Genomic DNA, 16,718 nt, shown 5'->3' with positions numbered 1-16,718 from the left:
TTGTCTTGGAATAAATTTTCCATTTAGCTGTATAATGCAGTGCCAGAATATCCTATTTGCTTGGCAGACTTTATAATAAAGCCTTCGTACCTGACTTTATTTAAGGAAATAACAGAACTAATGGTAATAGATCATGTTTACTAGTCTTCTTGCAATTAACAGTTAGAATTGAACCAAAAACCCCCACATGTTTCTGCATCTGTGTCTTCAAGACTGGTTCCTTGCTGTAATATCTTGGCCTCTTTTGTAGTATTTGAAATCTCCATTCTTTTGGTCTTAATTATTTAAGGATTAATAATTTTTTTTTTTAATATGAGGGAGAACTCAGAGGAGAAATACAGGCCTTGGATTCAGAGAGAGAGTTTGGATCATGACTGAAATGAACGGGATATGAATTACTCTTTGTGGTCACAAATTACAAGGGAGGAGTACACAGACACAGCAATGATAGATGTGATATAAAGCTGTCACTTTACTAAATAAGTAAATTAGGGACGGCTTTTAATTTGGAATGCATGTTCTTTTATCCAGAGCTGAAGTCTTGACAAGGTTGAAAGACAGCCTTATTTTATATATATATATATATATATGAAAGATATATTTATATATATATATATATACATATAAATATATATTAAATATACATTAGTGTATATTTTATATAAAGTATAAAATGATTCTATATAATTTATATACTGTAAAATATATATTAGTATATTTATATAACATATAAAATATTAACTATAAATATAAATATAGATATAAATATAAATAATATAATTTTTTTCATCAATGGCAGAATTCAAATTATTTCCAAATGATTTCCTAAGTTTATTTATGAATCTGAATCTGTTTGTGACACATGTTTATGTGATCTTGAAAAAATGCTACTGCAGAGACAGAATTTACTTGCCATAGAGATGTCACAAGGTGAAAAATTACAATATTTAACTTTTCTATATAAAAATAAAGGTATTTCATCAGGTGATCTGGATATTTTGGTGAAAATCTAGTGTCCTGTCTTCCTGTTTAGCTTTCAGTAGATATGTTACCTGTGTGATTAGAAATAATTTAGAATAATCTATAAAATACATATAAGAAATCTAAAAGAAGAGACAAAAAAGGATTTTTTAGGCTAAATCCCTATATTACATAAAATTAAGTAGAGCAGTACCTGTGCCTGTGTTTTAGGTGCTTCATCAACTAAAGCTGCCTTGCAATTGTATTATAACTTATGCTAATAGTAGTAGTCATTATAATAATAATAATAAAAACAACAATAATAATAATATGCTTCAATGGGTATTTTCTTATACTGACAGTCTTCACAACCTCAGAAGTTATTGAAAAAAAATCTATGTGGTGGAGTGCTTTTTAGTTCATTTCTAGCTTTTCTTCTAGCCTGTGCAATAATTGGGGTCACCACAATAGAATAGTGTTGCTTTGTGATTTGCTTCAAAGGCTTGTTTGGTTATTAAATATTTTAGTGTATGTCCAATTATGTCAAGTTATTTTAAAGAAGTTCTTGAATATTGCTGGAGTCTTTATGACACTTAGAATGCATTTTCCAGATCTTTGTGAAGTAATTGTTAAGATCTTTTAAATAATGCTGAGTATGAAAGCAGCTTTATTGGACAGCTAAATTACATCAGAAAATAACATGAAATGAGAAATAAGTTTATGAATTTCCATACCTTTCATAAGCTTTTAGCTTTTAAAGCAATACTACTTTAAAGTAGTTTACTCAGCTTTTGCCTTGTATTACTTGACAAAGTATGGATTAAACATAAATTCTCAATTTGGACACTTCCTTTAGACACAGAATGTGGAGCCTTTATGTGAGAAGTGATCAAGTTGACCAACAAATTGTTAAAATAGACTGGATCTATTTATTATTAATTTTTCCCCCCTGTCATAAGCATTTGCTGTACCTCCTGAAGTTGTGTGGGGTGCAGTAATGTCAGTGCTAATTCCTAATTCTACAGCTGTTAGCAAACACCTGGACATGCTACACTGTCAGTGGCTGCAGGAGCATTGTTCACCCATCATTTGCTCTGTGGCAGTTGAATTTTCCTGTAAGAAAAGGGAAAAAAACCCAGCCCAGTTATACTCTGAGAAACTTGAGCATGGCTGCATCCATGGTATAGCCCCATTATGAAAGGTGCTTTTCACTGCTGATGATATTTTAGGTGTGGGTTTAGAGGCTTTGATCAGGGATTGGGACCTTATTTTGTGCTATATACTTCATAAGCAGCACAGGCAGAAGACACTCCCTGCTCCAGAGCCTTGGAGAAGCCTCCCCACATCGTTCAGGAGGGTTGTAGCTGGATTTACCATTTCTAGATGTGCAGACTGCCCTGCTGCACTGCAGTATTTGCTGGGTTCCTGGGATGAAGGAGGAATTGAGAATCTGACTCCATGTTCTTAGAAGGCTAATTTATTATTATATTATATTTATTATTATGTTATGTTAATTATATATTATATTAATTATATTTATTATATTAATTATATAATATATTATATATCTACTGTGTATTATATATAATATATATATTATATAGTATATAGTATATGATATATTATGCTATACTAAAGCTGTACTAAAGAATAGAGAAAGGATACTTACAGAAGGCTTAACAAGATACTAATCAAAAACTTGTGACTCTCTCCTGAGTGCAACACAGCCTGACCGTGGTTGGTCATGAAGTAAAACCAATTCACATGTTGGATAAACAATCTCCAATCACATTTCAAAGCAGCAAAAACACAGGAGAAGCAAATGAGATAATATTGTTTTCCTTTTTCTCTGAGGCTTCTCAGCTTCTCAGGCGAAGGGATTTTTCGAGAAAATATCAGTGACACTGCACAAATTCCATCTGGTGCTGGCAGGAGCAGCAGCTCGGGCTCCTGAAGCCCAACTCTATCTCCAGAACGTGAATCCCTGGAGTTGCACATATGTGAGGGGGTTGTGTTGTGCTGATAGCCTCGTGCTTGTCATTTTGTTAACAAACCTGCCATTAACATGCCAGACACAAGGGGTTCCAGCTCATTTTCCAGTTTCCAGCCCGTCACAATCACCTTGATCTTTTGGGCTAACAGAAATCAAAATATCTTCTCATCTCAATTTCTATTCGTTGTCACTGACTAGATAAAAACACCAAAAAAATTGAATTTTTTTAAAGAAAAGTGATTTTATCACCACATTTTTGAAGAAGAGCTATTCCATAAAAAAATTTTAAGCAGTGTGGTTTCTTCCCTCCTTTAATATTTTCATTTCCTTTGTAAGAGATCTGGATTATCCCCTTTATTTTGTTAGTTTTAGGACTAATGTACTATACCAAAGTAACAGACCATCTAGACAACCTAGTGCAGATTACAGCTAGCAGAAATTATCAGGGATGTTTGCTTGGGAAATGTACATGGAAGGAACATTTTCTCTGCTGTATTTAATAGTTGCAAAAATTCAATATAATGTACTAATGTTCATTTACAGTGTTAGCAACATTACAAGGACACTTACAACTCTTGTGTTTTATAACAGTGGAATTAAAAACACAGCTACAAAAGCATTTTTTTTCCCTACAAAATAGGATTTTTTCTGACTTCTATAAATGCATCTAGTAAAAGCAGATCTAAAGTTCATGAAAACTGTCAGGTATCTCAAGTGGTGCAAAGTAGAAGAGTTCTTATGTCACATCCATTTTAACAGCTGGGTCAGTAGAGATACTGCACACTGCATTTGTGAGCAGCTGGCTCTGGGTATATTCTATATAGGTTGGCTTGCTTTGGGGTTTTGTTATGGGTTTATTGGTTTGGGTTTTCTTGGCTTTTTTTCTTTTTTTTTTTTTTTCTTTTTTTTTTTTCCTGGCTTAAGATTTAGACTGCTTTTAGAATGGATAATATTGGTTAATATGCTGGAGAGCACTGGCCATTTGCTTTGAGAGCTTTTGCTTTTTCCTTGTTTTTAGGAGTCAAAAATAAATTCTCTTGCAGCCTCTCCATGGTGTTCTTAGCTCATTAGTTGAAAATATGCCTGCAGGGTTTCCTGTGAGAGAGATTTTTGACCAAAATCTTTGTGCCACTCGCTGCTGCTAACCAGAGGTGCTGTGTGTGCTGTGGCAGTTGCTGGTGATCTGCACAGCTCACAGATATTCCTGCTTTTGTAGCACCCAGCTTTGATCCTGCTGCTGTTCAGCCTGGTGGAACTGAGTCCTTAAGTGCTGGACTTTTTGGCAGCCTAGGCTGTCCCACAGGAAGCCCAGCACTCCTTGAAACACTGAGTACATTTTGAAGTGTGCCTGACTAGACATTTAGACATTTGCCCAAGATTTTCAGGATAATCCTGTTATTTGTGCCTTGTTTTAAATCTGACTGAGTACTGAAACTTCTCTTTTTATTTTTGAAAGGAGCAGGAGTTTTTACACTTGTTGTGCATCAAAGCAGTCCCAGCTTGCACTGGGACTGGGATGCTCTGCCCCAAATGTAGTTGCATTTCTCTCTGTACTTTTATTGAAAATGCCCTGTGAACGTCAGCCGTTGTCTGCAATAATTGGTCTCTGAATAAAGAACAGCATTTCTTACCTACACACCTGCCCCACTGAAGTGTGCCCACTTTTCCTCCACCCCAGCGAAGCTGCCAGACACGGGTGATTGAGGATCCTGAGTGGTTCCTGGCCGTGGGATGATGAGTGCTGGCAGGCGGCGAGGCTGCTCGAACCAGCCTGACGTTAATTGCATGTATAAGCACCTTCCAACTGCAAGGGAGGCTGCTGGAGCTGCAGTGCCAGGGAACAACAGCTGTGAGGATGGAATTTCTTTTCATGGAATCCAACCTAAATGTACATTTTGTTGGTTTTGTTTTGACATTTCTGGTGGCGTATCTTGAAGGTAGGGAAAACTTTTTCCTCTTGTTACTGAAACTAGAAGAAGAAGAAAGCTGCTTTCTCTGGGTTTTCAAAAGCTTCAGGAAAAGAGTTGCTCCACAAAAAGAGATTTCATTTGGATCTAACATGAGCAGGATTATTAAATGCAGAAAAAAAAAAATAGCACAGGTCCTTTGTGTTTCCTTTTTGAGCCTTGATTTGATGTAGGTTTCTGGAGCATCACCAATTGATCAATAAAACATGTTAGGCGGCATGCTAGTTCTGATTAATTCACACCTTTGGTACACAGTGAGAAACAAGGTGAAGCCTGGTGTCTATAAAGGGACTTGCTAAGTGCGTCAGCCAGTTGTCTGCTAATGTGTGCAGCGTGTCTCAGAAGGCCAGCCCAGCAATTCCAGCTCTGGACACCCTGGTGTGCCCATGGCATCAGAGGGATGAGGGCCCTGCCACAGCTGCCAAACCCTGCCCCATGCTTCCAGGTCTCACTTAAAGGCTGAGGGGAAAAGAAGTTTAGCATTGCTGAAAAAAAACCAAAAGTGTTTCTAGCCTGGACTGTTTTAGCAAGACCTATTTAAAGCTGCGTTTTAGCCTTCTGTCAAAGAACTTCTTGATTATGTGATTGAAGATTGAGTATAGTTTGTCAAAAGGACCCTCTTGCAAAGCATCCTGTTTGTTTATTTTGCATCTTAGGTTTTTTTAAATTCAAAATCTAGAAATGGTAGCTGTGCACTGTAAGAGCTGCTTTTCTCCCCACACAGGAGCAATCTTAAACATCCCCAAGTGGCCAACTTCTGACAGCAATGCTTCATTAGTTTCTGGCTCTTTTAGTCTCCCTCTGTGTAAACTTTTGTGGGAGCATTGCTGAATTTTACCAGGAAGGGTAAAAGGGAGGGTTCCACTGGCCAGGTGCAGAGGAAAACATAGCTATTCTGAGTATTGATTCAATGTACTACCATATTTATTGCTGGGAAAGCTGGTTTAAGATCAATCTTTACTATCACAGCATTTTTTACTGCTGATGTATTCATGGGTATTTAGTACATTTGTATTTTGAGAGAACAGACATTAATAGCTATTAGGTAAAGTCTGAAACTGCACGGCGTTGTTAATTACCTCCAGTCATGTAATTTATTGAACTTACAAAACTTAAGTTCCTGAGTGCTACGACTAATTATAAGATTGGAAATTAATCCAGAAGTGGAAATTACAGCCATACTTGAAAATATCTCTCAGGCAACTTTGATCATTCCAACATGCTTTTCTCCCCAGGTCTGTACGAGGAGATCCGTCTGTGCCGTGCAGCCTGTGGAGAAGCTCACATGAAAACAATCTTGGCCACAGGTGAACTGGGCTCCTTTGCCAATGTCTACAAAGCCAGTATGATAGCTATGATGGCAGGTAAATACCCTTGGTTCTCCTTTTAAGCTAAGAATGTCTTTGCTATATTATTTATGAGGCTTTAAGAAATTCCAGTCGTGGAAGTTTGGTTTTGTCAATGGTGGAAAAAATTTGTGTAGCAATTACAGAAGCTGCAGGTGGAGTAATGAAGTGTCACTTGTTTTGTGTAACCTACAAAAAACTGCATGAAATGTCAAGTATGAAACTGCTGAATGGCAAGGGTTGTAGGAACAAGTAAAATTTGTTGTCAAACATCTGATCTGATCAGAGTATTCAATAAAGGCATCTGGGGCAGACACGCTTCTGGAGGCAGCTGTGGTCATGTACAGCTAGGATGTGGGTAGGTGGCTCACAAGCTTGTTTTAAATGCAAGGAGAACTTCCCAGCACAGATTCGTGCCAAAAGCTCTCAGTTTTGGTTTGTGATCACTTCTAACCACCTCTGAGAGGGCAGCTCAGGAAACCAACCTTCCAGAACAGGACAGAGTTCCCAGGGCCTGTGCATACTTTGTTACATTTTTCTTAGTTTAGCACCCATTTGATCCCAGATTTTCAGCAGTACATTCTCTCTTTGCAGCTTTGGTACAACTTTTCCTAGCTGAACCAGGATTATAGGTCTGTGTTTTAGTGCTATGTCGGCGATGCAAAATTGGGAATTGGCTCCCCGGTGCTTGCTTTTCCCACTGTGCTTGAAAGTGGGCTCCTCAAATTTATTTTTAGAAGTGTAAAGATAGACTGAGAACCACTTGGGTTAGTCGGTCTTCTAAACTTTCCCTCAGTTTTAAGTTAATTTTTTTCCTCCTTTTTTCTTCCTTCAGACTTGAAATTCCTGTATTAAAGCAAGAAAAACATAATCAAGTGTCTTGTCAGTATTTAAACAAATATTCAGCTTGCTGCTGACCTCACTGTTACCATACACAATTCTGTGCTTCTTTGATTCAAGTGGAATGGAGAGCATTTCAGGCTTCTAACAAGCCCAGCTACAATGTCAATTAGTATCATTAGACACAGAGGATCAGTATTATGCCACTAAATATTGCTTTTAATTAGAAGAGGTGTAAGAAATACACATTTCCTCTTATTTAAACTGATGCACTAATCATTGTGATAACTTTTTTTACCACTGAGTAGTGAGAAATTCAGCCTGTAAAGCATTTTAGCATTTTCAGAATTTTGCTGGTGTAGTTTTTTTGAAATACAGCAGATGGCTCTATTGTTAATGATTTTCCTTGCCTAGTTATTCATTTTACAAGATACTTATCCATCTGAATATATCCAGTAATTTCCTTATTTCAGTCTTTTGCTCTTTCTGTGTGGGTAGGCATAAAAATAAGAATTTATTTGCACTCTAGATACATCCATTGAGGGCCAGGCTTTCAGACTCCAACTTGGCAGAACTGCTGAGAGCCTAAAATTCCAGTTGATTTTTGTTTTATTTGTATCTTTGTATCATTTTGGGGAGAAAGTGAATCCATAGTAGGGTGGATTCAACTGAAAAAGTGGCTTTAGAAGTTTTTGCTGCCTCTGACCAGTTCCTCTTGTCCTTTACAGCAAAATAAAGTTCTTCAGCTGTGCTGTTAGAAGTGCTTCTCATGTGTCATTGTGAGCTGTTTTCAAAGAATTACAATTGAAAATTATTCCAAAAAAGGGTTAACTAGTTAGGTGTGGGGTTTTTGATTGGTTGGCAGTGTTTTAGGGTGTTTTTTAAATGGTCACAGCCTCAGTATCTGGTTTACAGCTTTGCTTTGCATGCAGTTGTATCAGGTCAATTGGGGATGTGCAGTCCTCAAACTGTTCTTGCTTCACTGTCCATGATGCCAGCCTGTCATATGGGGAGCACAAAATCCTGGGGTTACAGAGGTTTGAAGTGCCTTGATGAGCATGCACACATTCACCAGGGTCCTGAAGCACAAAGCCACCAGGGGTATAATATATTTTATATAATATAATTTATATTATATTATATAAAATATAATATATAATACAGAATATTTACAGTAATATTAATTATTAATATTATAGTAACAATATTTAATAATATAGAATATTTATAATCGTTATTTATTAATATAATATATCATATTATAGATCAAATATATTATATATTATAACATATATATACTATATGTAAATTATATATTATATAATATACTATATATAATATATTACGTAATATCTACAAGAATATAAAATATAATAAGATATAATTTAACTATATAGTATAAATATTATTAATATAATTAAAGCTATATAAAATATAAAAAATAAAATAAATAAGTAAATAAATAAATAAAAATATAACAATATTTAATTTTATATAAACTAGTATATTATATATAATTTTCCTCTATGTAAGCTGATGGCTCCTGACTCCTGTTTTCTCTGAAATAATTCTCCATGGCTACTTTTTCCTCTCTAGTAAAGTCCACATGGGGAAAGACATCAGAATGGGAGGAAGGAAGCCCACAGGTGTCTTAAATTCTTTTAACCATGCCTTTACCAACTTGACTGACACAGCATAAATTCTTCTGGAATATTTAAGAAGCTATTTCTGAGTGAAGGAGACTGACATGCCTGTAAGGCCAGTGACTCACCTGGCAAGAATAACCTGAGCAGTGCTCAGGAGGGCAGGGTGCCAGGGAGCTCTGCACAGCAGTGCTTCTGTCCCACTGCCAAGGGAGCACCTCGATTTTGGAAAGCTGCCTGAGACAAACCCCTAGCACTGCATCAGGGAATTTTGGGTTTATGGCCTCCACTGCCATTTCTTGTGCTTCTTCAAGTCGTGGTGGTGATTTGAGTGCATGAGCTTCTCAAGAAAACTGACTGCATTTTTCACTCTGCTTTGGGGACAGAGAGTAAAGTAATTAAAAAGAAACAAAACGAAATATGAGACAAAGATAATAACAGACAAAGCAAAAGTCAAACTGAGATCAATTGTGAGTTTCTGGCTTTAAGTCTCATGCTCAATACAAAAATAAGGGTCCCCACTCAGTAGCATGTGAGTTGTATTATGTGTTGATTTGATTATGAGTCTACAACGTCAGCTGTAATTTGATACCAAGTCAGTTTTTAGAGCTCAGAGCATTTGCAAATGAAAGGAGGCTTGGTAACATAAACAAAATTTCACTTTGTGTCTTTTTATTTGTCTGAAATACAACCGTGTTGGGTTTATAGTGTGTCTGTAAAGGGCACACTCTACCTGTAAAACATCCATCAGAAATCAGAAACAGCTCCTTTCTATGGCTGTGATCTGTCTCTGAATGCTCTCCAGGGTGGCAGATGATGTTCAGCTCTGGTCTGGAGGTCCAGTATGGGGCTGGGGGCAGGTCAGGGAGTCCTTACTCTCAGGAGTGTGTGGGAAGAGTACTTGGCACTGACTGGTGGCTGAGGCTTTCTTGGCCATTATCTGAGAGTAGAGGTGGTTGTAGTTGACTGCTTAAAGGGGGTTATCAGGACAGTAATTATTGCTTATAGTTAATTAATTATTAATTATACTGGAATTATACTGGGAGTTGATCACTTCCCTGCCTGCTGCAGCATTCTGCATAGTCTGTGGTTGTTCTGCATCTTCAACATCACAACATCATTGTTGTGCTCTAGTTAACATCACTGAAAGTTTAGTGCAAAGAACAAGCTCAAAACACACTGTGGAAAACCAAGATGCAGCGTGGCAGTGTGTCTCAAAGTTTTGAATGATATCATGGACTAAAAAGTTTTTGAATTAAGTGTAAGATCAAAAGATGGAGTATCTTTAAATACAATCAGCCTCAAAGAGGCTGGAACAGAAACAAGTGACTTCATTTGTTCTGGTACAGAATGGGGAGAAATAAAAAAAAGCCAGCAGTATGAAAATGCTGATAACAGCATGTTCAGTGAGGCACTACAAGGATGCTGCCTTAAATGAGGTAATTGCCTACAAGCTTAACAGTGATACTGCAGCTAATCACTAGAAATAATGTAGGCGTGATAGATAAGCATGGAGTTGAAAAGTTCCAACAATGCAATCACAATATCCTCAGGTTTGAATTGCTGATGAGAGGCCATACAAAGACTAGTAGCAAAAAAGAAAAAGAAATAAAATAAAAAATAGTGGGGCTTAAGTAAAGCAGACCTTGAAGGAATGTGAAATGAGACTTAAAAATCTGTCTGGAACTCAGGAATATGTGTGCAGGGAATCAGAAGTGAAGGAATGATGGAAAGTCGTTGAGACAGGCTAGGGCAGGCTTTCATGAAAGTCTTTCCAGTTGAGTCAACAGAACCCTGCATGGGTAAGTAGAGGACAGAAGTAACACTTGAGAGAAACAAAGATGTTGGGGGAAAAATAAAGATGCAAAGAGTCTGTGAAGTGAGAACAGAGTTAGAGTGCATAGAGCGAAGCCTCATTTGTTTGCAGTTTGTTAAAAACCCAGACGTGCATGCAATGGCACATTTTGTTATGCATTTATTTATGTGCTTACTGAGCTGTGTGCCTGCCTACACAGCCATATCTGAGGGGAGATCTTTATTTGGGGCCATTCATATTTGTCAGAGCAGGATGCCTGGCAACTCCGCTAATTTTGTGCAAAGTCTGTTCTATTGATGGTCTTCTCCTGTAATCAGAAAATAAGAATATGTACCCTCCAATGAAGTCCAAGAAGAAATACCAGTGTAAAACAGTGTAAAACTTGTCAGCTCTGTACCTGTTTGTTTGATTTTGTGTTACCCACACCACGACCTGAGTTTCTCCCTCCACCATCTCCCCTTACAAATAGAAACAATGCTATTTCCAAGCACTTCTCACCAGAACACCAAGTCAGGAAGCCAGAAGGTGGGTTTGAGGTTGCAGAATGACTTGCAGCATCACTTTTGACAAATCTACTTGCCTCTCTGGTTTTCTGTGTGTAAAATTAACATTTGCACGTTTTATAGAACCTCTGTGAGGCTTAGTAAATTAAGATATAAACAGAAATGTTAGAAGGTAGAAATTTTTGTGCCTGTGCATGAAGATGGAACACTCTTGGTCCCGATTCAAATTGGGAAATGGAGCAAGAGAAAGTCTGGAAACTTTCTGGTGGGAGCTGCTGGCTGTGATTTCCTGGTACAGCCAGTCCTGGGAGTAGTGGTGGGAGCCAGCAGAGCTCCCAGGTGATGCTTTGTGCACTGCAGCACACAGGAGCAGCAGGGAGGTCCCTTTCCTCCTGCTGTTCTCACTGCACTCTGCCCAAAATGTCCTTCCAAAGGGGAGAGTTCTGTGTGTTCCCTGTGCCCCTGCTCTGGCTGTTTCTCCTCAGAAATCCCAGGCTTGTCCTCCTCTCTCAGGACAAGGGTTTGGATGCTGATTTCTGCTTCCCGACCTTTAGGAAAGGGGCTGTTCTTGATGCTCCACCCTTTGGTTGTGAAATAGCAGCTACAGACAGAGTAACGCGTTGTTGAGAGGGATCAACTTTCTATTAACAAATTATCCTCAGTGCCTGCATAGCACTTTACCTTTGCTGATATTCAAGATCTTTCCAAAATGTGTTAATTAAGGAATATCTAAATGGTATACTTTCAATTTATAACAGCTGATGCAAAGAGGTGAGAAAGCACCCCTGTTGGGTTAATTTTCCCCATGAATGAAACCTTGTTTCTATGTTAAATAACTTGTTAGGATTCGAGCTAAAACTTCTGAAGTTTCATATCATCTCAGGCTCAGAAATTGTTGCACAGTGAATAGCTCCAGTCAAACATGCCAGCAAAATAACAGGGCTTCCTGGCAAAAAAACTTTGCATCTGTGGAGCTCCACTATTGAAGGTAATGGTTTGAGAAAATGCAATTTTAAAACATGGAAATATTACATAAAATCAACAGATGTATTGGGTACTATTTATTTCTTTGATATTTCATGTTAGGTTTTTTTATTCTGTCAGTAGCAGGTGTTAAATTCTACTAAACCAGTGAAAAATAGAAATAAATATTTAATTTACTGTACCTATCAATTATATAAAATTGGCTTATGAAATATTAAAAGAGATTGCATGTAGGAACACTAGTTAGAAAACCCAGTTCCTAAACAGAAACCTAATATAGATGTGGAAATACACTAAGCATGATTTTAGGGTTGTAGGTCCTGGATTTTTTTGTTGTTGTTGCTTTTTAAGGTATCAGGGCCTACTGGTTGTTCCTGTCTAATTTGAAGACATATGCTTATGGCAGCAGCAATGTGGATTTAGACTTCTAAAGAGAAATGTGTTGAGTGGAAAAATACATCAGGAATATGTGCTCTTGAACATCATTAGATTATTTTAAAAAACTATGGATACTCACTTGAATATACCATTTAATCATAAGGACAGAGGCAAAAGCAAAGAGGCATAGCAAGAGGTGAGCACAAACAGAAGTGAAATACCACTTGAGCCATAAAAGTGGCACAAAACCAAGAAGTTTCCCATAAGGAGAGCATGGATTTTTTTCCTTACCCGAGTGTTAAAGCTGCATGTTAAAACACACTGATATCAATATAAAGACATCCATGAGCCTTTAACAAATCCTGTCCTAATGGTGCTGATGCTGCATTTGGTTTTTTTTTTTTAATGTTACATCATGAAGTGCAGGAAACACTGAACACCCCAGCTGCCTGCTGGGGTGCATGAACACATTCCTTACTGAGCTACACAGGGCTGGTCAAATGCAAAAGCATTTATCAGAGAATATGCTCATTTCAGTGGTGTTTGGGAACAGACTCTTCCAGCTTGCCCCTGTGGTTACTTGCAGTGTTTTTGATGAGTTACACAAGGAACTTGAATTTCCTTGGCAGGTACCTGGGTTACTTGGAGTCTGTCTCCCAGCCTTTCTGTGTTCCTCTGGTTAGAGCTCAGATTGTTAAAAATTGAAAAAAATGGAATATATTCCCTTTGACACTATACTTGGGAATTTCATCCCCTGGGAAATGTTCCTGATTTGGTTTTGTTGTTGGTGTGTTTTTTTTTTTTTTTTTTTCAATTCCTTTTCAGAAATTGTAGTTTTAAAATTCAGTGTCTCTCAGATAAGACAATTTAAGATTTCTGCCTGTACTTTATAGTTACTAAAGACAATAGCTTTCCCAGAGGTGTCTGTAGTAGTCCTTCTGAGAGAATTTTTCAAAGACTGAATTGACAGCAAAGGCCATAGTCTTCATGGCAAGTCAACAGGGATCTGACATCTGATTGTCTTTTGTACCTTTGATGTTTCTTTCCTGCTAGCTATTTGGGCTATAAAGTGATTTCTCTGCAGTGTACAGCTGCAGCTGATTCCTAAAGTTGAGTTCTCCCCAAATCTAAGATGTAGAAAAGATTCCCCCTTGGTGATACCAGGAGCTCTTCGTGAGTATCACATCTTTTTTCCATGACCTTTGCAGTCATGCTGCCAGTCCAATGTCCAATTTACCAGCCTATCCCAAATATCTTGGGAGTGAAATCTTGTAGTTTGTCACTGTTCATTCATCTGTGATGGACCAAAAAGGAAACAAGGCATGATGCTCCATATTCCATGCATCACACTGAACTTCAGTTATGGAATACAAAATTGTGAGTCGTGTATCTTCAAAAGCCTCCTTCCCACTAGTCCTGGAAAGTGAATTTGTGGAGAACTCACAAAGCACAAAGCCTTCCTCATAAATGGAGCTTTGGAACAGAGCTGACCCCAGGCTGTGGAAGCAGCTTGTTGGGGCATGATGGAGAGGGATGCTGTGTTTCTTGGCAATCCTAGTCCCCAGGGAGAGGAGGGGTGGCATTTCTCAGCTGGTTCTCTGCTACCCTGACACCATAGCCATGCTGTTGGTAGCTAACTAATTTGGTTTATGTTGTAATCAGGCACTGTGTTTGCAGCTGCTCTGGATCTCAGCACATTCAGCTTCTCAGCAGCTCTCCAGTTGCAGCTTCAAGGCAGAATCCTCCAGGAACTTCAGCTGGGCGGACCCTGTGCTATCGTAATGATGCCATTTCCAGTGCCTGGGTTAAAATTACAGCTCAGCTTTAAACTCAGTGTCTCCAGAGAGCACTGCAGAAATGCTTGTTTTTTCCCTAGAAGTAAAACAAAAAGATCCTAGTAAAATAAGCAGAGCTGCTTCCATGCCCTTCAACAATGTCTTGGTGAGTTAATTTGCAGGCACTTGCTTCTATTATAAAGAACTGAAGCTGGGAGAGAAACTCAAGAAGAAATTAGTATATTTTTCTTCTAAAATGTTGACGAGATTGAGTAAAAAAAGTTAGTGAGAGGCAAAGAGAAGCTTTTAGGTTTAGAGTGTTCCTGTGCCTTTTTTACTGTCTTAAGAACTCAGTTTTGGAGTGAAACACGGGAACATGCAGAGCACTTTGTCATCTAAGTATAAAAGTGCTGCAGATAAGAACAAATAATTATTAATCAGTAACACCACTGTATTTTGTTGCTGTTTAATGAATGCCTTGTTCATGAAAGAAGCAGGAGAGATCTGAGATTATTTGAGGGGGACTTTTGTTCAAAGGAAAGATAAGAACACAATCAGTTAAAGTCAGAAGGAGGCAACTAATATGGCTTTTGAGGTATCAGTGATGCATTTTGTACTACTCATGGCAGTGACTCCTGTATGGCTTGTAAGTTTTCTAGGTTTTCATTTGCTAAATTAGGTGGGACACCACATAAAGAGTAAAGTAGTCAGTGAAATGTAGAAAGATTGAGATCATCGCGATCAGGCAAAGCTTCTAGATACCTTTCCACAAAATGTGGTTAGATAGAGCACTGATTTTTATGTTAATTTACTAGTGAATAATTTAAAAAGACCTGTTTACTTTTTAATAAAAAGGAAAGATATAAATTGGCTGAGTGTTCCTAATGTTACTTACAGCTGCCATTGAGCAGATGTTAGGGATTCTTAGTGGTAGGCTAGACCAAAATAAGTTTTATGAATAAACAAACAATTTCCTTTTACTACCAACTCTTTCAGGCTGATTCTCTCCCAAATTCACTGTGAATGGCTTTTTAAAGTCTCCTCATAAATAATTACCTTTCTTTTGGCACTTTTTTCTAAGCACTTGGATTTTAATTACAGTGATGAACTGTTTTAATAAGTTGTTAAATAATTTTATCTTTTTAGTAGTGAATCCATTTTCTATTTCTCTTTGACTTCATCGGTTCCTGGGACTTTAATCCTTTTAATTCTTGCTAATTCACTTTATAAATTCATGCTGGAGAAGTAAACAGCAAGCAGCAGCATCATTTTCTTTTGAACTCTGTGCACGTACACCCACCTCAGCTTGCTGGTTATCAATGGTCTCCTGTTACTAGCAACCATTTTGTTTAACTCAGTCATTTGGATCACAGTAAGTATGAAAAGATAGGTAATTAAATGGAGACAATGTGGTTTTGCTTTGGGCTAATGTCTGGGGGCCTTAAAGCCCTCATGGAAGTGAATACAGTGCTTAGTTCATAGATAAGGGATATGTAACACCACTGTACTTCACCCCAGAACAGCATCTTCCAATGTAAATACTTATCAGACACCTTTGTGTGTGATTTGATGTTGGGAAATGCTGAACACAGAATTCCTCCTGGCTTTTCTTGCTGTTTATGCCAGAAGGAAAGGTGCAGGCGGGGTGGTCGCAATGCTGATGCCGTCCCTGTCTCTGCAGTTTGGCACGTGACAACTCAGCACAGCACAGGCGATGTTCTGCTTGACCACCTCTGTTTCTGAACATCTGAGTGAAGAAGTCATTGTGTCTTGGTCTGAAAAGACAGGTGTTTGAAGGCAGGAATCTCCCCTGAAATGGAAAATGAGAATCCCCCTTCCTCTGAATTATTATAATTTTGAAATTAAAAGGTTCTCAGGCAAAATATGGGAATAGGAGTTCTTTACTAGGTAAACTAAAAATACCAATGCAATAGTACAAACAAAAAAAAAAACTACTGCCAGAGTCAGAATAGGAGCTCACCCCTTGTGGGTGAGGGTGGTGGCACAGCCCCATCCCATGGGGGCTCAGCCCTCCTGCAGTGCCAGCTGTGGTTCTGCTGGAGCAGGGATCCTGCACAAGGGGGGAGTTTTCCTCTGCAGCTCCAGGGCTGCTGGAGATGGGCCTGGGCCCCTCTGGGAATGCAGGGCAGCAGAAAGCTGCTCCTCTGGGAATGCAATGGGCAAAGGCTGCTGTGGTGTCCCAAACCTCAGATTGTATCCAGGTAGGAATGCTTGGCTCCTCCCCTGGGCACAGCATCTCCCTATGGGATGATGGAATTGGATCAGCCATGCAGGGACACTCACTGGCCATGGACAGAAGATAATTAATAATTAATGGCCCATGAATGGAAGAGATCTCCTGGAGGGAGGATTGGTTATGGAAGAGATAAAGAAAAAACTGCCCAGTGAATAGAAGATAACTGCCCTACCTCTAACAGATGGCAAATAGAATACACACTTATCTTACAATCCAGGACACATTGATACCAGAGTGAGGCTCTGAAATATTGCTG

At 38.4% G+C, this 16,718-nt stretch overlaps 1 protein-coding gene across 1 annotated transcript in view; it reads left to right on the top strand.

Annotated features, from left to right (window-relative positions):
• DERA (deoxyribose-phosphate aldolase) overlaps positions 1 to 16,718 on the top strand; it is a 47,908-nt gene that overhangs the window by 14,474 nt on the left and 16,716 nt on the right. The window contains exon 6 of the mRNA XM_066549895.1: positions 6,156 to 6,284. Within this exon, the coding sequence (XP_066405992.1) occupies positions 6,156 to 6,284 (129 nt within the window). The remainder of the gene's footprint in view (positions 1 to 6,155; positions 6,285 to 16,718) is intronic.

Source organism: Molothrus aeneus, chromosome 5 (assembly GCF_037042795.1).
Source record: "Molothrus aeneus isolate 106 chromosome 5, BPBGC_Maene_1.0, whole genome shotgun sequence".
Classification (NCBI taxonomy): Eukaryota; Metazoa; Chordata; class Aves; order Passeriformes; family Icteridae; genus Molothrus; species Molothrus aeneus.
Note: the sequence above shows the minus strand (reverse complement) of the source record. Positions and strands in the feature narration are given on the sequence as shown.